The 24,171-nt window shown below is 41.2% G+C and overlaps 2 protein-coding genes across 4 annotated transcripts in view; both read right to left on the reverse strand.

The window, feature by feature from the left end:
• The window catches only part of ARHGAP15 (Rho GTPase activating protein 15), a 541,978-nt gene that overhangs the window by 430,238 nt on the left and 87,569 nt on the right, over positions 1–24,171 (reverse strand). For all 3 annotated transcript variants that reach the window (XM_020784230.3, XM_020784231.3, XM_020784228.3), the window contains exon 6: positions 17,465–17,554. In XM_020784230.3, the coding sequence (XP_020639889.3) occupies positions 17,465–17,554 (90 nt within the window). The remainder of the gene's footprint in view (positions 1–17,464; positions 17,555–24,171) is intronic.
• On the reverse strand, positions 18,491–23,865 carry LOC144583338 (uncharacterized). Its single transcript, XM_078376923.1, has 2 exons — positions 23,455–23,865; positions 18,491–23,421 (listed from the first exon to the last, which is right to left on the reverse strand). The coding sequence occupies exons 1-2, from the start codon at positions 23,652–23,654 to the stop codon at positions 19,167–19,169; spliced, it is 4,455 nt and encodes a 1,484-aa protein (XP_078233049.1). The 5' UTR covers positions 23,655–23,865; the 3' UTR covers positions 18,491–19,166.

Consider the following 24,171-nt stretch of genomic DNA (forward strand, 5'->3'; position numbering starts at 1 on the left):
GGGCTGAATTATACAGTAACAGGCTGATGTATGATGTACAGCCTAGTAGCATAGGCTATAGTTCTTAATATATGTGATTGTGTGTTCCACCTGGTTCCTGATAACTTTCAAAGAATATAGTTCTTTGCTGAGACATTTTCCTTTTATTTTGGCAGTGTTTCTTACAGGTCAGCTAATGGTTCAACTACATAGAGGAAATGACACTATTATGAAGCAACATTTCTACTGCAGTGTTGTCAATACCTGGTGGGATTGAGAACTGTGAATCATAACTTCCCATGTCACATCTAACTAACATGTCATCACTTTTGAGTTCTTATTTCTCTTTAATATGGAAATAGACATTCAGTAGAAATTGTGGCTGCATCATACAGTATATATATACTTCAAAAACCTTTCGTCAGAATTTATTTCAGGAACATAAAAAGAGAGAGAAAGAAGAATGAGGTTCTGTTGTTTGAATTATGTAGACTTCTCAACATAAAGTATTCCACAAACTATCCTGTGCATAATTCCCACTAGTGTCACTTAGTAGATTCAAGAACATGTGTGCTACAGATCACAATTTTAGCCTTTTCATCTCTTGAGGAATCAGAATGGAGTCTCTTTAGAATTATTGAAAGTTTAAGTTCATTCACAGCTCTATCTTGACTTTTGTTCAGGACAATTTTCTGTGTTTGGCTTATTCTGTACCCTGGATTTGTGTGTGGAAAATGGGACATTTTTAGATTTCATTGTAAACATAGGCAATGTCCACGGAATGGGTTTAAACACAAACCATTAAGTAGAGTGTTGCTATTTCCCCAAGGAATGCTCCTGGTGTGATCCACATAGGCAGCAAAATGAGGAAAGGTAAAGAAGAAATAGCACTTCACATAGAAAATGAACACATAAAGATGTTGGTAGGTTTAGAATGTCTCACTTTCAGGTGCCATGACTTTGTGTGGTGTGTGGGTGTGACTTTCATAATGTAATTTTCCCCCACAAAAGACTTCAAAATTGAATTCTACTACCTGAGGACCTTTTGAACATATTCAGGAATATCTGCTGCAAATTAGATCCTTAGGGTTGCTTTGAAGACAATCATGTGTGCAAAAGCTGAGTGGAGGTCTAGGATAGAGTAGCAGACAAGTCCATCAAACTTTCGGTGAAGTTGTCATTATGGTGTCATTTATACTGACAGAGTAATATCTCTGACTATTGAAGAATCTAGAAGCAATAACTGATTATACTATCAACATTCTTTCAGGAAAATGTCTTGGGGAAAACACAGAAGAGCATTTGCATTTTTTTCCAAACCAATACTTCTGTGATTTGCTAGAATGGGTGGTAATAATCTGCATAGGTTGTTACTAATGAGACAAATTTGAAAAACCAAACACAATAGCCTGCTATTTTTGTTGCACCGGTGAAGAACTCTTGTGTACTTGGGGATAAACATGGAGGTCTGGTGAAAATGAATTTCCCTGTTCATACCAATTTTATTCATGCATCTGTCTCTCAAACGACAACATCTTCCCCATTCAAAAAGATTTTAAATGCAAGTTCTTTCCTTCCCAACTATGTGACTATGGCAAATTCATGAAAAGCAGTCTGAAGCATCTCTTGCACTGGCTGAAATCAATAGATACAACTGTTCCCAAAGGCATACCTGCCTGCCACGCAGTTGCTGAAGAGAGGGACAGTATTTTTGAAGATATTAGTCAGACCTGGGAATTACCTATCAGACCTGCTAAAATATTGGGATGGGCAGTCTTTACCATTTTCAATATGGCATCGTAAATGTTATTTACCTGTCAGTATTACATGGTAATATTCTCAATTACAGCTTCTGTGGCTATCTAATGGCAGGGTCTGCAGTAATAGCTCCTTTTGATGTTTATTTATGGCCCATCAGCTTTGAGAGCTTCGGTATCTATGATGTCGGCTGCAGGAATTAAATGGATTTTTATAGAAATCTAGATCATCAATAATTGTACTGAAATCTGATGAAATAAAGTAAATTTGACACTTAAAAGTTTAGGCTGGAGTAGAGGAGGGAGGTAGATTGTCAGAAACAACATAATGGATGGAACTCTGATTTAATGTTATGTATGTTTCATTATCTTTAAGCTCAAGTTTAGTTCAGTAAAAATAGAATTTTGCAGGCATCTTGGACACCCAAACACCTTCTCCAGAAGAAGCTGGCTAGTTCAGTTTGTTGTCTGTGATGCAATGTCTGTCTGAGGCATCTGTTGTGGTCATGTCCTCTGGGGGCTTCCTTTCATTTAAAGTTATGATTTGTATTAATTTCTTCCTCAGAAAAATCATTGTTCACAGATGTTCATGTGCTGCTAAATGACATGTCTGTAATGTACAGTTGAATATAGGGACAGTATAAATGGACTCTCTCCAAGTTCTCATAGCTGCAAAGAGATTTGCTTTCCAAGGTTGGAAAGATAAACAATCACCATCTATCACTCTATATTCTGCAGATCTCCCTAGTCCTTCAACATATGAAAATGGAACTGATAGTTCTCATTTCTGCCTAGACACTTTGGGGGACATACTAGTTTAAATGCTTAGTTAGTGATGGTTTCATGCTCCTTAATATCACTGTGACCTGGATCCGTCCGTCCGTCCGTCCGTCCTTCCGTCCTTCCGTCCTTCCGTCCTTCCTTCCTTCCTTCCTTCCTTCCTTCCTTCCTTCCTTCCTTCCTTCCTTCCTTCCTTCCTTCCTTCCTTCCTTCCGTCCGTCCTTCCGTCCTTCCGTCCTTCCTTCCTTCCTTCCTTCCTTCCTTCCTTCCTTCTCATTTTCTTTTCTTTATGTGTGTGCAAAAAAATTAAAAACAAAAATTGATTTTTTTTTAAGTGCCAATTTCTCAAGAATGAATGAAGGAAGAACAACTTTAACATAACAAAGCAGCCAAATATGCAGGCATGTAAATCCTGGGACAAGAGGGACAAATCTCTCAAGAGCAGTTTCTTCCATACATGAAGCATTTCCCCATCTCAAATATGATGGTAAGTGGGGATACAAAGATCTCTACTCTGTAACATAACTAGAGAAAACCTTGTGGATTTGGGAGCATTACATGTGCACCAGAATTCTTTGCTTGCAAAGAATTACTGGATCAGGCAATCACCCTTTAATATGTGGTGCAGCACCGTCTCCCAAACTGTGTGTTCACAACTGCCAGTAAGCCATGCCTTACTAATTACATTTGAAACCATATCTGGCTTTTTAAAATGACACTTGATTGCTTTTCCCATAGCCGCTAGTTATTTTAAAATGTAAAAATTACACATACAAAACCTCAACAATGGTAACCCTCTCTATTAAATCAGACATTACCTCATTAAACAACCAGCTTGAAAAGGTGTTAATGTTACTAACTATTTCAAACAGGGCAAGTTGGCACCTGTTTATTCCCTTATACATTTTAAAACGGCTTCATACTCCAGCTGCAAATGACTAATGTTTGTTGCACCTGTAAAAATCTCTTTTGATAATAATAAAAAAAAATAGTCCGGACTCATTAAAGCATCAGTAAAGGGTTTAATCCCTTTTGGATGACAAAGACAATAAAGCTGTGGAATGTCAAACAAAGAGCCATTTTTATAACTCTTGACTGTGCATATTGTTTTTAATTCACAAAACTAAACACTGTATTTATTTGAAGCAAATGTATTGTATCTTGTGTTTGTGTGCTTTATAGGGTATGTGTATGAGTGTAAAGGCTTGTGCCATATGCAACTTGTCACATGCCCCTACCAAGTCTAATTTGGTGGCCCATTAGACCTTGGAAAACATCCTCTTTCTGATGACTATCTGCTTGTGTTAGATAGGAACCAGGCTACAATACCTGGCTGCTGGGCAGTCTTAGTTGTGCAAGAAAACTCTATGGAGACTCTGATATTTAACTGTAACACTGAAACAGGACCAGAGAAACCTTATTTTGGAAAATATTATACAGTTTTTCAATTTGCTTTCTCGAGTGCCCAGATGTAAAGGTATACATGGGCATGTGTACACATACATTCTCTCAGTGGAATTTGCTGAACATCACAACCTGGAAGCAGCAAACCAAACCAAACTGCAGGGGAAAATCTGGGCAGACACGGCTGCTCACCACCAGATGGCAGCAGTGCGTTTTATGAATGCTGCCAAAAAGACGGTGCCATTCAATTCCATTGTATATTAAAATGACAAATTAGTAATTACGTTTGAAACGTGATAAATGTGATACTTAAAAAAAACAAAACAAAACAGCCAGAAGAGTGGGGAAGCTGCATTTTTAAACTGACACAGCTGGGTACCTGGGATCTTTCTTGTCTACTATAGAGGGAATGGCAGTATAGAGGGAAATCTAGCAGTACTGCTTTTACCAAGGAACTATTCTGCTATTTGAGCCTCACTGCTCTTTAGAGCTTCTCTCTCAACCAGATTATTACCTCATGTGTACATTAAGCATTAAATATTGTTAGGCTTAATTTTAGCAACACAGAAGTGCCTCTGGCGCAGAAGAAATATTTTCCTTTCCGATGGACAAATAACATCTGCAGCTCCAGAAACTGTAGTGTAGCTGTCAGGAAATGAAAGGAGGGGGGGAGGCAAGTGAGCCCAGAACCTCAGAGGCACTTACCTGAGTCTTATTTGCCATTGACCTCGGAAACCATATATAGAATTGCACTACCATTCACATTTTGAAACACAGACCCTGATATTGCTTTGGGAACAATATTAAGAATTTACACACAGTACTATAAGCAGTTGCAGATCTCAGAAATCACACCATCAGAGCTACAAAAAGGGCAATATTCGGAACAGCACACATGCTACGCCGATATTTAACAAATACTTAGGTTTTTGTTTAAAATTTGTACAGTGGTGCCTCGACTTACGAACGTCGCTACCTACAAACATTTTGACCTACGAATGGCTCCGTTGGCAAAAGTTTGCATCGACTTGCGAACGGAGCCTCGACCTGCAAACGAAAAAAAGGCAGGGGAAAAGGGCGGAAAATTCAAATTTCCCCTGCCTTTTGTCATTCCATTCAAACCATTGGTGGAGAAGAGGCTGCTCTTTCACCCCAATGATTAGGAAAAGGGACCCCCAAGAGGCCTCCGATGGCAGCGGGGAAGTCCTGTGAGGTCTTCCAGGGCTTCTCCGCCACCATCGGAGGCCTCCTGGCTGTCCCCCACCATCACAATCGGCACCTTCAGGGGTCTGATTGCAGCGGCGGGGGAGCAATTTTAAATTTCCCACCCTTTTCCGCCACTGCGATCCCCCGCCACCACGATCGGACCCCCAGGAGGTCTCCAATGGTGGTGGGGAAGCACTGGGAGACCTCCCCGGGGTCCCCCACCACCATGAACGGAGGCAGCGGTCACCCAGTGCCAGGAGGGTTGAGCTGACACCCAACCAGCTCAAGTCTCCTATCCCTGGGTGACTGCTGTCTCCGCCGCAGCCGGGGGCGAGCGGCCAAATCACCCTGGCCAGGCTCAAGCCTTGCTGTGGCAGCAGTCACAGCGGCAGTGATCGCAGCGGTGGGGGACACCCAAGAGGCTTCGGATCGCTAAGTGCTGCTTTTTTTCTTTTTTACAACTGTTCTGGGTGGCTTTTGCAGGGTGGGTTTGGGCTGGGGGGGTTATGTTTCTGTGCTGTGTTGTTTTGTTTTTTTGATGATTTTTTTTTTTTTGCAGTCCCAGAGTGGGACTTGCTCCAATGTTTATTTTTGGATTTGTGTCTCCTTTTTTTTTTTTTTTTTTTTTTTTTTTTTGCAGTCCCAGTGTGGGAGTTGCAGTGTTTTATTTTTTCTTCCCTCGGAATGCATTAATTAGTTTTCAATGCATTCCTATGGGAAATGGTGCCTCGACCTACTAACTTTTCGACTTGTGAACACCGTTCCAATACGGATTAAGTTCGTAAGTCAAGGTACCACTGTATCTGTAATATAATATAAGGCAATGTTTTTATAATTTTGACTGTGCCTGGAGTTTTTTAAACATCATCATCAACAATAACAACTGTATATATAGTTAATGTTAAGGAATGAGAGGAGGGTTTTATACAGTTCAGCAAAAGTTTAACTTTGGAATCTCAGATGTGGCTAGTCTCTAGCTCACAGAAGACCTAGATATCATCCTATGGTTACAGATTCTGGAAATTTTCCTTCAGCAACATCAGGAGATCCACACGTTGGGAACTACTGGAAATAATTATTTCTTGGCTACGGCATTCTCACTTTGAAATGCTGTCCCTCAAGAGGTCTGCAGGGCTAGTTCACCTTGTTGGCTAGAGGCGGGGGGACAGAAGTAGATAATTGGAATCCCCACTGTGCCTTGTAATAGAAGTCATCCTGTGTCACCTTGGGCAAGATGCAAAGTCCTAGAGTGCCCCCAGAAGCAGGGAATGGTAAACCACTTCTTAGTATTTTGTACCTAGAAAACCCTGAAAAGGATTGCTGTGAATTGGAATCAACTTGATGGTACATAATTCTTCTCATTGTTATGAATCAACCCTGGAATGTTGTCTTACTCTTATTTTTGAATTGTTTGTTAACACATTCTGAAAGAAGATACTGTACATTTTGACATCCACCCTCATCGCCTTACAAGGGGCATAACGTTTTAGCAAAATGTTAGTCTGTGCTGTTAAATGCTTAGTAAAGGTAAAGGTTCCCCTTGACATTTACGTAGTCCAGTCATGTCTGACTCTAGGGCATGGTGCTCATCCCCGTCTCCAAGCCGTAGAACCAGCGTTTGTCCAAAGACAGTTTCTGTGGTCACGTGGCCAGCGTGACTAGACACAGAATGCTGTTGCCTTCCCACCAAGATGGTACCTATTTATCTACTCACATTTTTTACATGCTTTCGAACTGCAAGGTTGGCGAGGAGCTGGGACAAAGCAACGGGAGCTCACTCCATCACATGGATTCGATCTTACGACCACTGGTCTTCTGACCTATCAGCACAGAGGCTTTGGTGGTTTAGCCCACAGTGCTACCACATCCCTTAAATGCTTAGTAGTCAGATTCTAATCTGAGTGGCCAAAACCCATTCATGATGGCTAGTGTCATATGTCATCTGTGTAACTTTCAGCAGGAATTGGCACCAAGTTAAGAAAGTGTAGGCATTTCTTAAGACTGGGTCATATGGCTGATGTGTGACAGGAAATGTCTATACTCATATCTCAATGTGTAGCAATTTACCTCTGAACGTTATGCTGATGGCATTACAGCATTGGGTGTTACTAACAGAATTTTGGGTATTAAATTTCTGCATTTTTGCCTTTTGCTGGTGGCAGCCACCTTGATGACCCCCACAGTGCAAAAAGATAGGATAAAAATGGAAGATAATTTTGATCAGGAAGAGGCAGTTGTTTTGTCTGGTCCCCTGGAATAGCTGCAACTTGCAACTGAAAAGGATGAACAGATTCTCCTCTCACCCCCAAGCTACTGTGTTTACAGCTGAGTGAATCAACAGGAGATAGACTGAAACAAACTATAAATAAAACAAATCCTCACCCCCAAATAAGGCTGCCAGTCCTGCCCACACACAAAATCTTTCCCCCCATTTTTGTCCATTCCATTGTTTTCAGCACAACAAATGCCAAACCAGTTTTCAGCTATGGGCTTACACTGCTTTCAGTTCAGTCTTGGACATTTTCGGTAGGTAATCCAAAACTCTACTTGTGTCTTGTTGTTAATGAGCACTTCCTCTGCTGACATTAAGCACTCATTGGAGAATGTTTTGAAAAATGTCGTTGCCACTAACCACAGATGGGCCGAGCTTTTGAAGCACAACAAATGATTATTCTCTTTCCTGTATCTTTCTGTTCCCTAGTGCCACTATCGTATGTTTCTCTAAACTGATGGATTGATTCAGCTGTCTGTCCACCTCTCATCCCACCCTATGAAAGCTGTCAGATTTTTTCCCCTATTTGTACCACCCTGATGGACAGACAGATGGTACGAACAGTTTCATTAGCTCCCACATGTACTAAATAAGTCAAAAGCATACTGGCCCCAAACATTCTCTTTTTCAGATAGAAAGCAAATGAAAAATGGGTCTTATGCAAACTTCACGAAAGGACCAGCAATACCTGGAAGGATATCCATCAAGCTTTGTTCCTTTCTGTTTTCCATCTAAGAATGGTTAAATGGGAGGAAATAGAGGAAGTCATTTCCTGTCTTTGAATGACAGAGATGGTGCATATTTTCTAAAAGACTAGAAAGATAAACCAGTACATGCAGCTCCTTCTAAATATCAGTAAACATGTCTGGCTCAAGTAATACTCAGCCAGGAAGGAATGCCTTTGTGCTACTTGTCCAAGGTAGCAACTGGCACTTAAATGATAATAATAATAATAATAATAATAATAATAATAATAATAATAATAATAATAATAATAATAATAATAATAATAATAATAATAATAATAATAATAATAATGATAATGATAATAATAATAATAACAATAATAATACTAATACTAATACTAATACTAATACTACTACTACTAATAATAATAATAAGAAGAATAAGAATAAGAATAAGAATAAGAATAAGAATAAGAATAAGAATAAGAATAGAATAAATAACTTCAATGCGCAAAAGCTATGGTCTGGTAAACCAGCATGGTGAATCAAAAGCATCAGAAGTAGTTATGTGATCAACATCACATCCTAAAAGGACATCCATTCAGTAGAGGACAGAAAAGGCAAGACACAACAATATGCAGAATAGTTAATCCTTAGACTGATGATCCAAACCAGAGGTGAGCAGTTATGTAAAAACAACCAACAACCAGGGCCACACTCTTCCCCCAGTACCATTTTGGCTGGTTGATGAAAAGCAGTATCCCTCTCCAGATAGTGCTGCAGAGTACCAAAAGGCAGACATTTTACTCCCTTTATTTGATTACTGTCCCATGAGCATGAACACAACCAGAAGGAAGCCATGTAACCCATCCTTTCTCTATCTTACCATTTCTGCTATAATGTCAATTTTAGGAGGGCTCTGCTGTCAAAGTTCTTGATAACATTTGTTTAATATCCTCTGGGTTTCTGAAAAGCAGATAACTATATAAAAATACAATTGTTGACCACGTTACAGCAATTTATGTGGCATAAGAGAATATATTAATGACTGACCAGTTTGAATATCCTCTGGGGGCGTGTGTATCATAGCTACTGTAACATACATATCTAAACACTTACCTTCCCACTTTCTAATGTAAAGACAATATTTCTACTCCTCCATGCTAAATGGGTGCAGTTTAGTAAATGGAAGGAAAGGATCCTAGTTTGCCTCCATGGCCTCTTTTCAGGCGGTATACTAAAGTCAAGGACCCAACTCTTGACACACTTGGTGATATAAAAGCTTAATGGCTGCAGCTACACCAATTTTACTCATTTACCACAGTTAAGAGAAGAGACTGGTAAGTCTCTAACAGCAATGCAAAATACAATATTATTGGGTAATGAAGAGCATAAGGGCCTGAATGCTAAGAACTACTCAGTCTTAATTAACACTCGATATGGTAATATTAGTGGGCACAAAGAAGTCTGGGAGATAAACTTTGGACTTCCTATCAGAGTCGAAGACTAGAAAAGACTGCAGAACAGGAACACTTTTAAATCAATCTCAAGTTTGGTAAGAGAGCACTGCCTGAAAGTGGCACACCAACAGTATTATACCCCATTGAAATTGAATCATAGAAACATAAAACTGGACCCAAATTGTTCTAGAGGCGGTAAGGAAATTGGTACATATTTATATTTCTGGTGGCATTGTCTTAGAATATACAATTTTGGGGTCAAGGAGTTAAAAAAATTAGAAAAATAACATCACAAAGTATGGTTATAAGTCGACCACTGGGATTAATGGAGTTTATTCTTAGATTCCAATGCACTACTACACCATAAAGATCTAATTACTTTTTTGTGTTTAGCAGCTAGACAAATAATCAGTCCCTCAATGTTGGAAGACAGCTGCAGAAATTTCAATGAATGTTTGGGAATATAGGGTATGGAAATTTGTTTCACAGAAAAACTCACTGTCCACTCACAATGGAGGTACCAGGATTCCACTTTAGACTCATTCTATAAATCCTGGCTTCCTTTTATTCAGTATTGTAATAATCATGCTGATTATCTTAGCAACTACCTTAGCCACTCAGGCTGAATTATGGAAATAGGTGTTATGTTAACTAGTAATACCATTTGATATATTTACTATGTGGGGGTTTGATGGTTTATAACTATCTTATGGTTTCATATATTGTATCTTATTAAATTTTATTATTAAGAAAAAAAGAGCTTTCTTTCACCCTTTGGGTGTGAAATCACCCAGAAAATTTTTAACCCAACAGCACCACAGGAGCTGCTGTCAGCTGCCAATCAGAATGTCTGGAGGGAGTGGAAATTTTGAATGTGTAAAACAGCCTGAATTTGTTGGAATCCATTTATAATCGCTCTTTCTTTGTTTTCGGGAAATGGCTCTCTCTCTCTCTCTCTCTCTCTCTCTCTCTGTGTGTGTGTGTGTGTGTGTGTGTCTGTGTCTGTGTCTGTGTCTGTGTCTGTGTCTGTGTCTGTGTGTGTTGTCATTTTGTTCTATGTGTGGTGCTTTCTTCATTTGATTGCTTTGTAAAAAGGTATTTGATTAATTTACTATGTATTTATTCTGCTATGGGTGTATGGATTATTTGGGGACTGGTTTGTTTGCTTCTACGGGGGGGGGATATATGGCAAAGAGAATGGATTTTGTGACTGTGCCAATGTGTTGTGTGGATGCCTGCTTAAGTGTCATTCTTGTTTTTCTTTCTCATGTTCTGTTGCCTGCTTTTGGAGTAGATGTACTCTCTGTTGCCTCTCTCCTTTCTTTTTTTGGAGTAATTGTAAGGATTCATTATTATTACGAGAAAATGTGGATGAGGAAGCATGAAATAAAATGATTTGAAAGAGATGGTACCTTATGTTTAAAGCAAAATGACCAGGGCACAAAAAAAACACCACAAGAAAGAAAGAAAGAAAGAAAGAAAGAAAGAAAGAAAGAAAGAAAGAAAGAGGTACCTTTGAAAGAACCCAAGAGGAACAAGTGCCTCATGACACCCATGATGACAGCAACACTGGGTTAACCACATGCCATACTCAGCCAAGGAAAGTACAGGATTTTCATTTCTGAAGCCAAGGGCATATGCGCACACACCACAGGCTGGCAGTTCACAAAGATGAAAGCATACCACCTAAAGCTTTTACTGTAATTTTTAAGACTACAGCTTTACATTTCAGAGGTGCTACCATGAATTTACAAATTCTGAAACATGTTATAAAAATTATTTTCTTTCTATAAGAAGAACATTTTACATGATTCTCTGTTCAACTTACAGATAACTAGTTATCTGCGACTAGTTGCTTTAAAAGTCTTTGCAAAACTTTCTGTCCACAACGTGTGATAAAGCAAAGATTGCACAGCTACTATCATTCTGACTCAATATGCTCTCATTGTAACTGTTTGAGATACAAAAATTGTATAGGTCATTACCTATACAGATGACTGGTACATTGTCAAGTTGTATTTTGTAGTGGAGATATGGCTACTTAATGGCTAAGGTAAATTCTTCCACAGAGGTTTTTCAGATGAAGAAATATAGGCATCCAAGTAAACTGCCGTGTGATGAAAAGGTGTGTAATGTGGTGGAGTGGGGGAGCAAATGCAACACACTCAGTCACAGCGCAATGTTATGGTCAGCTCAAAACATTACCAGAAGAAATTCTAAAGGCCCTGAGAAAAATGGAATACTCTTTCATTGGAAAATGAAACTTTTGGGAAATTGGAAGACAAATTAAGTTACAGCACTAGTTTCACCTTTTTTCTGGAGCTGGCCAAAGGGCTGAAAGTGAAGGAGCTTTATTATAAACATGTGCAGAAGAAAGAAAATCTATCCTGAACGACCTGTAAAAAGTGTACCATTTGGAAGGCCTGGAAAAGATGCTGAACCTTTAAGAGTGACAATACATGCTGGTCTATAATTTCTCAGAGGACTTTTTTCTGAGAAATACTCAGCTTTTTCTTCTTTTTGCTCCCCTGGATATAGAAGGTCACTTCATAGAATTAATGAAGCTTTTCTCCATCACATTTTAATGGTAGCACTAACATCGCAATGCCCTATAATGACATTAGGTAGTGAGCAGTGCAGTGGAAATAAAATGGCGGTCAGACTGCTAACACAGTTGTTCCTGTTATTTGCCACCTGCAGTGGCAACACAAAGAACTCAACGTTGTTTGGAGAAAAAGAGTAATACTCTCCTCCAACTACTGCCAATGGTGAGTCCCATCTCTGAGAAACTGTTGGAGAATTTCTCCTTTCTCTGACAAAATGCGGTGAAAAGATCCTCCTAATTTCACCGATGATAAACAAAGTGGAGGATTTCGAGTTATTGTGGTTTTTTTTCACAGTTATACTTGAGACAGATATACCCAAGCTTCTATTAATATGCATGTCTTTGTCCCAAACAGGGTAATGAAAAAGGGGAGCAGTGTGTTTGCTATGAAAACAACATAGGCAAGAGGCATCAACTGACTTCCCCTAAAGAACAGAAAATGGCTTCAATTCACAAAATACCAGTTTCACCAGTTGCACTAGTTGACAGAGAGCAAAACAACCTGTCACCATCACTGACTGCAAAACACATTAACTACAGGACTCTAGCGAATAGGTACTGTATTTTTCTGTGTATGAAATGACACTTTTTCCTAAAATAATTAGAGGAAAAATTGAGGGTCATTTTATACACAGAAGGAGGTGGAGGCGGAGGCAAAGGAGCAGCCGCACTTGGCCACCTCTCGCAGTTGCCCATTGACGGCTGGCGCTGCCACCGGATTGCCTCCTCCAGTACCATTCGTGGGCTTCCTTCAGGCAGGGGACAAGGCAGTGACGTGAGCTGGAGGTGAGCCCTGGCAATCGCTCTGGAGGAGGTGATCGGGTGGCGGAGGCAGCAGGAGATGGAAGTGGAGGAGCAGCTACACTGCACAGTTCTTCGCGGCTCCCCATTGACTGCTCCTCCGCCTCCAGCAAGGGTCAAAATTATGCAGTCATCTTATACACTGGGGGGAGAGTCATATACATGGAAAAATATGGTATTTGTGAATACATAGAGGCTTAGACTCATGAGGAGAAGGGCACCTCCTTTGGGCTGAAGAATTCTTCTGAATCTCACTTAATGGGCATATATTTGGCCGTTTTGCTGTTTTGTGATCCTAAAACAAAAATATAGATATATACTAAGTAGGATACATGTTATCTCCCTGTTTTGTAAAATGCAAGCACGTGAATGGCATAAATTAATGCTTCATGCAGCAGTGCTTGCATTTGTAATAATATCCCTGGCACTCCTTGGTAATCTTCATGTAAACTGATGCTCAGGTAAAATACATTCAGCACTCCCCCCCCCCCCCCCGCCCTGGTGTCTTCTTGGAATGCTTCAATTCAAAAGAGGCTGGCTGACTTTCATGTTAGGAGAAACAATCCACAAGAGTGAAACAGGAGAAACAGAGAAGCCCTTTCTTGAGCAAGTTGTGCTAAACCTTAAGATGATTTAAAAAAAAAAACCTAATGTAGTTACTAATGCTTCAGTAACTATATTAGCACTGAGTGCAAAACACTCCACCCTGGGGCCGTGAAGCACCAAAAACATTCCACCCTGGCCCTGAAGAAGAACGAAAAAGACCAAGGTCAGTCAGGGATTGTGAGAGCTCTCAGGCAGGAGACTCTGGAGCAAGAGTGTGAGTGGCTGCAGAAGAAATTAACTTCAGCCAGCAGGAAGATCAGCCAGATGAATTCTTTTGAGTATGGCCTGGAGACCATCAATTTGGAAAAGGAAGGCCTAAGGCAAAAGCAGGTCAAATTGGACAATGGAGATGTTTCCCTCAAGCTCCAACATGATGCTTAGTCTGCCGCCACAGTATCCTCATGATCTCCAGCAGCAAGGCTGTGCCGGGGTCTCCTAGGAGCAGTACCAGCACCTCTGGCTGAAAGGAGGTGTCAGCGCCTGCAGGAAGAGCCTGAGAGTCGGCCTCTGGAAACAAACATGCCCCAGGCCTTTGTTTCCAGAGCAGCAATCATTGCAGACAGATATGTACAGGTGGAGCAGTCGCCACTGACACCCCTTGTGGCTGCTAACACACCTTACTCCTTACTCACACAAACTGGCATAAACTGAGAAACACAATGGTCCAATGCTTTGTTTATTTCTTTGTTAGTTTAATTTTTTTTAAAAAAATCCTTCCATTGTGTCAGTAATGTTTATATGTCTGCAATACAGAATGTATATTCATATATGTATATGAATATTTATGATGTGCTAGCTAAGAGCAGAATGTGATATTTGCATAGAATGTGTTTAACCAATCAAATTGTTTCTATGGGCAGAGAGGCTGCTATAAAAGGCAGTGCCAGACAGGAGTCTGTTCGGACAGGACTAAACGATGTAGACGAGAGCAAGGAAGGGGACCCATACAATATGTAGACTGATACCGATAGGACTAACAGGGTCTATTATGATAAGTATCTCTTACACTCGGATGAAAATATAATATATAATAGGGCTAAATAAGTATTACAAATATAGCAAGACCAGTGAATGGCTGTCGTACCAATCATACCAAATAAGTAAACACTGTACTTATGTAATATAGTTGATACATATATGTTTTTGGATCAATAAAAGTTATTTATTATTTATCAACCAAATCACTAGTGTTTATTTGAATTACTATTGCTGGCACAAAGACACACAATACGGGAGAGCAACATTTTACTCTATACTAATTTAAATAGTGGCTTTTTAAATCTAAACTGAAATATGCTAATTCTGCTACTTTATAGGTTACGATTATTATAACCTATACCCAAGAACTACTTCCCTCAGCAGCAGCTCCCATCAAGATGCACCTATCCAACATAAAAACTGGAGTCGACAAAGGGGAGAGGAGACAGAATACAAGGGCAAGCGAGACATGGTTTCAGTTGCTGACTGACAACACTGCCATCCCTTAACATGGTTTTATTTAGTTATTACAACCATCTCTCTGTAAATGACACTTAGGATTATTTAAGATTATGTTGTAATCCTTTTAATCCCCAGTGCTTTAAATTTCAGGCTCAACACCAAAGAGCAAACTAGCACTTAGCAGGAATGTTTAAAGCATGTGATTTGAACATAAATCTTCTTTTATTCACTACTCTTCTGATGAAGACCTAGCGTAACGTGTCAGTTTGCTAGGGAGACAAAAATGATATCTGGCTGCAAACGGCTCCATGCGTTCACGGGGCCCCGTGAAGCTGCTTCAAACCCACTCCGTGCTTTCAAGTTTTCTTTTGTTAAGAAAAGAGCCATTCACAAAAGGTTGCAAACACTTTGAGTTGTGGTTGAGGGCCACAACAACAGGATGTGCTAAAACAGCACAGAAACAGTCTGTGATCCTGCAAACAGGTACACTCCATTTTCTTCTGCTGCTGGAAAACATTTGTGTTAATACATTCATTACTCTCTTCAGCCTGAATATCCTCTAGGGATCATAGCTACTGTAACATACATGCCTAAACATTCACTCTCTAACTTTCTGATCTAGGGACAATATTACTGCCGCTTTATACTATGCAGAATGAAAGCAATTTCTCCTTCTCCTTCTCCTTGAGGAGCCATTCTCAACAGGAGGGGTATATGTTCCCTGGGGGCCCTGGCCACAAACTGGAAACAATTCTTCACACACCACCTTATAAGATTCATTATGCAACTTATACAATCCTGATTCAGCCTATGTTTCTTTCATATTATGTTTATAGCTGTTCTTGAGAACTTTTACACTGCTGTAGAGACAGCTTAATAAATGTGACCTACATTGCCAGCCTCAGCAGTTGCACGATATTTTCTTTTCATAGAAATTTCAACATCTGTCTCAAAACTAGGCATGTAGCCGACATTGCTTCCTCTTCTAGTTTTCTTTGTGAGTAGGGATACCAATCTACACCTAGACTATGGGACTGCATCACTGTCCCTGGGGATAATCACAGATAGTTGTAATTTCTTAACTAATACCTACAGCTAAAAAATGGCCCAATAATGATGGAAGTGTCCATGAAGGCCTCATATCAGGGGATGGATTTGAGCTACAATTTAGAAAAGTACTCCTTGCCTTCCTCATGATTCCACTTTAAATTTTCTCTCAGGTCTACTCTGTTTTAAACCTAAAAAGAAGTCAAGCATCTTCTTAAATCAACCTGGTCAACCTTTCATCCTCTGTGACATATTTCTGGAGCTCAGTTTCACAAAACAAAATAACCATGTTTGATCCATTTTACCCTGTAGTCTGGCAGGACCCATCAACAATTTCACTTCTAATTAAAATAAACAAAACTAGTCCTACCAGCAGTTGGCAGCAAACAGCCATCATTTAAAAAAAAAAAAAAAGATTATATCCCAGAAGTTAAATTGCTCTAGGGCACTGACAGCACTGAAATTGCTAGTAATGACACAAAAATGTACACCTCCTATAGATACTGTTTGTGTGACAATGGTATGTTCTCCACATTTTGGCTCAGAATAATTTAGTTTTCAGGATAATGGGGGGAGGAGGTGACTGTGGGCTGCTTCTCTGCTATAAATTCCTCAGGGCTCCCACAAATTTTAGTGTGAGGCCTATGAGATGGCATTTTGTAAAGTTGACCCTATCCTGAGATCTGTCTTGTCCACTCCTATGCAGTCCTATACAGGAGTAAGTCCTGTCACACTCTGTTGGACTTCTTCATTGTTGGGATGCAAGTCCATACCACCATTACGGAACACCCTAACCAGGTAATAATCAACCTGTTTAGTATCAGCCCATCAGCAACATTGTTAAACTATTTACATTAATTAAAATCAGTAAAAAAAGTATAGCTTTTTGAACTGCCTCTAAGAGGTGCAGATTTGTGGCTTTTTCTTCCTTCAACATTCCTATAGCTCCTTCCCTCTGGAATGAACCTGTCATTAAACTCCTAAGAAATAATAAAAACAAACAGGCAAATTCCACCCAGTTAGGAGTACAGCTTATGTAAGCAGCGTGTGAAAGCTTTCTTTACAGAAGTTCATGAGGTCAAGGATTCTAGTCTTAAACCCAAAACAAATTACCTACAAACTTTTAAAAACAAATTGAACGTGGCACATTAATCAGCAAATCAACAGGTTCTCAAATGTTTTTAGTAGATTCAATCATCAAGACACTTTGGCCCAGAATTTAAAAAAAAAAAGCAGGAAAGAGTGAATAAAATGTTATGTTTTCCAATTGCTTTAACAAAGAAAGCACAAACATTGCCTTGGTGCATTCTGCAATTATTAAATAGTTATGCATGGAAAGAAATAGTGGTTTGTTTAATTGCTGCTTTTTAAAATGATGTAATAACCAAAGAATAAAGGGAGAACAATAAATCATCTCCTACCTGGAAGACATTCTTTTTGCTCGACTTTTCTTTAGCCCATTCAAGGTGAGCTCCACGCAAGTCCACCCATTCGGCTTTATATCCCGCTTTCTGTAAGAGAAAAAGAAAAAAAATCTATTCACTGAATGGATCAAAATAGGGATACTATTTTATCATATAAAATTAGGGTTGGATGATTTACAGCACAACTGCTGTAACCTGCATGCCCAAAATCAAATTGTAATGTACTAAATCACATTTTAACAAGTCTAAATAGAAATATCTCCATGCCTGACTGGTGGGCTGCTAAGGAATGAGTGATAGCATTTTAGAATTTAAGTAATCTACACAGAGTTCTTAAATATTTGATGAGGGGCTGTAGGGATCCCATATATTTTCTCACCTATTTGTTTATTTATTCAGATTTTATATCGGTAGTTATGTATTTGAAAAGCAACAATGTCTAGCATTAAAATTTGGGAGATTAATTACTGTGGCCATTAAGCAAGTCCAGGATAAATTCTTTCCCTCATTTTCATTGGACCACTCATTTCCCCGACAAAAAGGGACAATCTTTTGACCGTTTTCAGAAATGGTATGTGGTATGGGCTTATAAAGATAAGTCAACAGTAGGGGGTTTTTTTAATAAAAAATAAATTCTGTCTGCTTTCTTACTTGCACTTTTTTAAAAAAGAAAAAAGCACGTCTTTCACTGTTGCTAAGTACCAAAGGAATTTATACAAAGAACATCAAGTATGCAAATATTTTCTGAAAAGAAAGGGCTCTTACTATACATTGAAACTTATCATATTAACTCCTTTCCCATTATCGCTTATGGTCCCCTTAAACAGGAGCAGACAAATATGGCACTCTTGTTATTATTAGACCTCATGTCCCATCACTCTAAACTAGCCTAGTGAAGGATTATGTGAGCAAAGATCTGGAAGAGTACAGGTGCCTGTGACAACCCCAGACCTACTGGAGTATACCACCCTTTAACTAAGCTGCCACCAACCATTCCCTATAAGGAGTCACACAGACCAGGAATGGATTTTTAACAAACAAAAGAACAAGGTTTATTCAAATAACAAACAGGGTAAATAAAAAGATCAAGTAAATAAGATACTGTAACGTGGCATAGTCCCAAACATATACATATAACAGTTTGGTTCCCACAGAACCCTTTAAAGTAAAGCACAGACCCTGAACCTATCAGTTCTGGCTACCTATAAAGAAACCTGAACCTATCAGGTATGTACTAACTGACACACAGTTGTACTCAGTCTGACACACAGACTCCAACTCCAGCTTCTCCTAACTTCTCCACACAAGCTCCAAATATATATACAGTACAGCTCCTCCCCCTGATGTCCCGCCTTCCACTCCCCATAGGATGGAACTTTCCCTCCAAACCCATGACAGACAGGTACCATCAGTGCTGTATGTGACACCTCCCCTCTTTATAAGTTGTTTTGCAGGGGGAAAGCTAAAGTGCTTTTCTCCAAAAAAACAACCAGGATCAAAACACACAAAAACAGTTATACAATAACATACAATCCCATACTTACACTCTAGGTTAAACATATTACTTATGCATTTAACATGAACATTTACAATACATTAAGTTACCTTTATTAATACAAACCAAGCATGTTTAATAAACAGGTACATTTAACTTTTGGTCACTAAAATATATACATAGTCCATGGTTCCTTCGCCGTCTTCATTCTTCGGGTCTTCTTGACAAGGCGTCAGCAACACAGTTCATTGACCCTCTGACCACCTTCACTTCAAAGTCATAATCTTGCAGGTTTAAAGCCCACCTCATAAGTTTACTATTATGGGTTTTCATTGTCTTTAACCACTGCAGTGGTGAGTGGTCAGTGCACAGAACAAAATGTCTTCCCCAGATGTAAGGTTTGGCCTTCTGAATCGCGTATACTATGGCCAGACACTCCTTTTCCACGGTTGCCAAATGTCTCTCACCTTTCTGGAGTTTCCTACTCAGGTAGGACACTGGATGCTGGTCACCATTTTCATCCTCCTGGCAAAGAACTGCTCCTACCCCGCTGTTAGACGCATCGGTGTAGATGATGAACTCCCGGTCGAAGTCTGGAGCACGCAGTACTGGACAATTGATGAGCGCCTCCTTCAACCTCCGGAACGCCTCCTCACAGTCGCTGGTCCACGGGATGCGGTCATCAGTCTTCTTCCGCGTCAGATCGGTCAGCGGAGTCGCCATCTCGCTAAACCTCGGGATGAACTTTCTGTAGTAGCCCACCAACCCAAGAAATGATTTGACTTTTTTCTTGGTGTTGGGTCTGGGCCAATCATGAACGGCTTCTATCTTGGCCTCTAGGGGTTTGATCACTCCTCCCCCTACTATGTGACCCAAGTATTTTATTTCTGGGCTACCCAGCTGACACTTGCTTGCCTTTACTGTTAGCCCTGCTGCACTTAACCTCTGCAGCACTATCTCCAGGTGTTTCAGGTGATCTTCCCAGGTATTGCTGAAGATCCCTATATCGTCAATGTAGGCCACAGTAAAGTCACTGAGCCCTGCTAAGGTCTGGTCCATCAGCCTTTGGAATGTGGCTGGTGCATTTCTGAGACCAAAACTCAGGACTCTAAACTCATAGAGACCAAAAGGGCTGCAAAATGCGGTCTTTTCTTGATCCCTGGGATCAATCCTTAATTGCCAGTATCCCTTTACTAGGTCCAATGATGAAATGAACCGACAACCCCCTATGGTTTCAATCAGGTTGTCTAGCCTGGGCATTGGGTAGGCATCAGGAGTGGTTACGCGGTTTAATTTCCGGTAATCTACACAAAACCTAATGCTCCCATCAGGCTTGTCCACTAGGACTATCGGAGAGGACCACGGACTAGAAGAGGGGACGATTATGTTCTCCCTAAGCATCTCGTCCAGCTCCTTCCGCACCTTGTCCCTATAGGGTCCCGTCACTCGGTATGGGGATACTGCTTGCGGGGGTGCATCCCCTGTGTGGATCCGATGCATCACTCCCTTCACTATCCCCGGCTTATTTGAAAACACCTTTTGATATTTGGTGAGCAGCACTTTTAGTTCTTGCTGCTGGTCTTGGGTGAGTGCAGGACTGATCTTTACCTCATCTGGGTTGTATTTTACTTCCCCTCTACCCTCCCAGAAGGGTAATTCAGCTTCCTCACTCTCAGCTGCTTTTATTGCAAATAAAACCCTCTGTTTCCCTCTGTAGTAGGGTTTTAGGGCATTCACATGTACCACCCTCCTTGCTTGGTGTTCCTCCTGCTCTATAAGGTAGTTCAGATCCGACATCTTGGAAATGACCCTGTATGGTCCTGCCCATTTGAGCTGCAGTTTGTTCTCTTTGCAGGGCCTAAGCCAAAGCACTTCCTCCCCTGGGTTAAAGTGCCTCTCCCTGGCTTTCTGGTCATACCAGGTTTTCTGTCTGACCTTCTGAGCTTGCAGGTTTTCTGCTGCTAGCTCTAGGTTTCTCTTTAGGTCATTCATTAAAGAGTCTATATATGTCACAACATCTTGTGGGTCATCCTGGGTGATCTGCTCCCAATTTTGTTTGATTAAATCAAGTGGCCCTTTCACCCTTCTCCCAAACAAAAGTTCAAACGGACTGAACCCGGTACTGGCTTGTGGCACTGATCGATAAGCAAACAAAAGGGATTGCAGCTTCTGGTCCCAATTGTTTGGATTCTCTGCCAAGTAAGCCCTAATCATGCGCATCAGAGTCCCATTGAACTTCTCTGTTAACCCATTACTTTCGGGGTGATATGCAGTGGTTTCCTTGTGTTTAATTCCACAGATTTGCCATAACCGTTTCATGAGCTTCGATGTAAACGATGCGCCCAAATCTGTGATTATTTCTGAGGCGAATCCCATCCTGGACATATACCCCACCAAGGCATCTGCCACTGTGTTAGTTTCAATGTTAGTCAAGGGAATGGCTTCGGGGTACCTCGTGGCATGGTCCACAATGGTGAGAATGAACCAGTTCCCCCTCTTTGTGGCCTTGGGCAAAGGTCCCACAATATCCACTCCTATACATTTGAACGGGGTGTCAATCACAGGCAAAGGGCACAACTTCGCTTTGGTCCTGTCACGGTTATTCCCCTGCCTCTGACACACATCACATTGTTTACAGAACTCCTTGATCTGCTTCCCTATTTCAGGCCAGTAAAAATTTTGTGTGATTCTCTGCTGTGTTTTGTTCACCCCTAAGTGCGCAGCAAACATGTCAGAGTGCCCCCTTTGTAAGATCATGGGGCGATACTTTTCAGGTACCACTAGCTGACTTCTGATCCCATCTCCCCCTTTTGAGATATTCATCAGGGTCTCTCTATATAAAATTCCCTTTTCCTCACGAAATCTCACTGGGGTTTCAGGTGTTAGCTGGGTGTCTGTCACCTTTTCAAAACACTTTCGGAGAGTGGCGTCTGCCTTTTGCTCTTGGCCAAATTTGCTGTCTGTGGTTAAGGTTTCTACCACAGCTTCGGAACTCCCCTCATCTGCTTCCGCCTTGGGCCCTTCAGTACCCCCCTGAACTGTCCCCGTGGTGGCTTGTGAGCATGTAATCACTAGCACCCGTTTCACATGTTCAGCCAGGTCATTTCCCACGAGCACGGCTGCTGGCAGAGTCGATGAAATCGCTAGCCGCCAAACTCCCCTCCAGCCTTGAAAGCTCACAGGTACCTCAGCTACTGGCAGTGAGATCACCTGCCCCTCAATCCCTGCCACCTTCATGCTCTCATTTGGGATTATATACTCCCTAGGAATAATGTCTGGATGGCACAGGGTCACCTGGGAACAAGTATCCCTTAGCCCCCTATACTGATGGTCAAGTATTCCTACGTCCACCCCTGCGGTCTCAAACAATTGTGAATCTGTTCTCACTAGTAAGCAGCGCTTGACCTCCACAAGAGGACCATTTTCCCCAGCCTGATCAGCAGATGTAACTGTTCCAGATTGAGTAGCCATGGCAACAGGCTCCCTCAATGGCAAGGAGCTTTGCTCTTTCTGGACACAGAACACAGCTTTTGGCTTGGTTCCACTCAAATCATGAGGCACATTTCCCTTTAGCTGCTTTAATTTCTCACACTCTGAGATTAGATGGCCCTTTCCTTGACAGAAATAACATTTTCTGCTGTATTTGGAGTCTTTCTCATCTGGTTTTGGTTTTCCCTCCAAAATCTGAGGTCTTTGTGGTTTCATGTCTGAGGGCTTCCCTTCAACATGGGCCCCTCCCCCTTGCTGGTTTTTCCCTGGTCCCTGAGAGTACTTGCTGTAGGTTTCTTTGGGTTTACCTACAGATTTCCCCTCAGCACCTAAGGGCTTTCTTATTTGGTAAATAAAATCTGCGATCTCTGCCGCCTCTGTCACAGATTTCGGTTTCCTCTCCCTCACCTGGAACTTCAGTTCCCCATGCAGGACTGAATAAAACTGTTCCAGCGCTATCAGGTCTTTGAGCTGCTGGAAGGTCTCTGTCCCCTCCTGAGACAGCCATTTCTCTAGCAACCTCACCAGTTGGGCCCCCACTTGGGTAAAAGTCTGCTCTGGTTTCTTTGTGAGTGACCTGAATCTTTGCCTCAGCTGTTCCGCATTTATCCCATGTCTTGCAAACACCAGTTTTTTAAACTCCACGAAGTCTTTCAGTAGTTCCACTGGCATCTCTGCATAGACTTCTGCCAGGCTGCCACTGATTAAAGATCGCATAATGGTCATCTTCTCAGTTTCCCTTACTGAGAAGTCCACAAACGCTCTTTCCACGAGGGAAAAGAACACCTCAGGGCAATCTCCCTTGTGGTACACAGGGAATTTCTTCAGGTCAGTTTTAGACAATTGGCCCACCTCAGAATCTCTATTGTTATTATTATTCTGGTTCATCATTTCCAATTTTCTTAATTCAAACGCCATCCTTTCTTTTTCCAGAGCAATTTTCTCTCTCTCCCTCTCCATTTCAAATTGTCTTTGTTTCTCTTCCCTTTCTATTTCAAATTGCCTTCTTTCTCTCTCTAATCTTTCCTCCATTTCCCTCACCCTCAGTTCATGCTGTTGGGCTAGGAGCATTTTTCTGAGTTCTGGGTTCTGTTCTCCCGTGCTCTCATCCTGCACTGAGCCAAATTCCTCCTCAGAACCTTGGTCTACCTGTGGTTCTCTCACTTCACCCATTTCTGCCATTTGGCTTCGAGTCAAGGGCATAATCCCCCCCAGAACAGGCTGCCTTCAAAAGTCAAGCCTCAAAATAAAGCGACGACTTTTTTCCTTTTGCCTCAGAAACAGCCTTCTATAGATTGCTGCTGTTCCTTCAGCACTAACTTGCAACTGTTGCCAGGCAGAATCCACCCCCTCTGCTAGGCCTCTCAGCAGACAGGCTAGATCACTGTTACTTCACACAGCTTTGCCTCAGCCCTTTCCCGCCAAAACGGGTTGCCTCAGAGCTCCCTAATCTAGTTTCCAATCTGAGTGTGCACGTTCTTCCACTAGCGCACCTCCCCGTGAGGTAAGCCTAGAAGATTACCTACGTGCCCTCAGATTGTCCCTGACTAGACCCCCCGTGCTCTGGGCACACTTGCCAAGGCTTTGCTGGACCACTGGACAACTGGATCAGTCGTATCCCACACGCTGGACACCAATCAATGTGACAACCCCAGACCTACTGGAGTATACCACCCTTTAACTAAGCTGCCACCAACCATTCCCTATAAGGAGTCACACA

The sequence above is a fragment of the Pogona vitticeps genome, chromosome 1, assembly GCF_051106095.1.
Source record: "Pogona vitticeps strain Pit_001003342236 chromosome 1, PviZW2.1, whole genome shotgun sequence".
In the NCBI taxonomy this organism is placed as follows: Eukaryota; Metazoa; Chordata; class Lepidosauria; order Squamata; family Agamidae; genus Pogona; species Pogona vitticeps.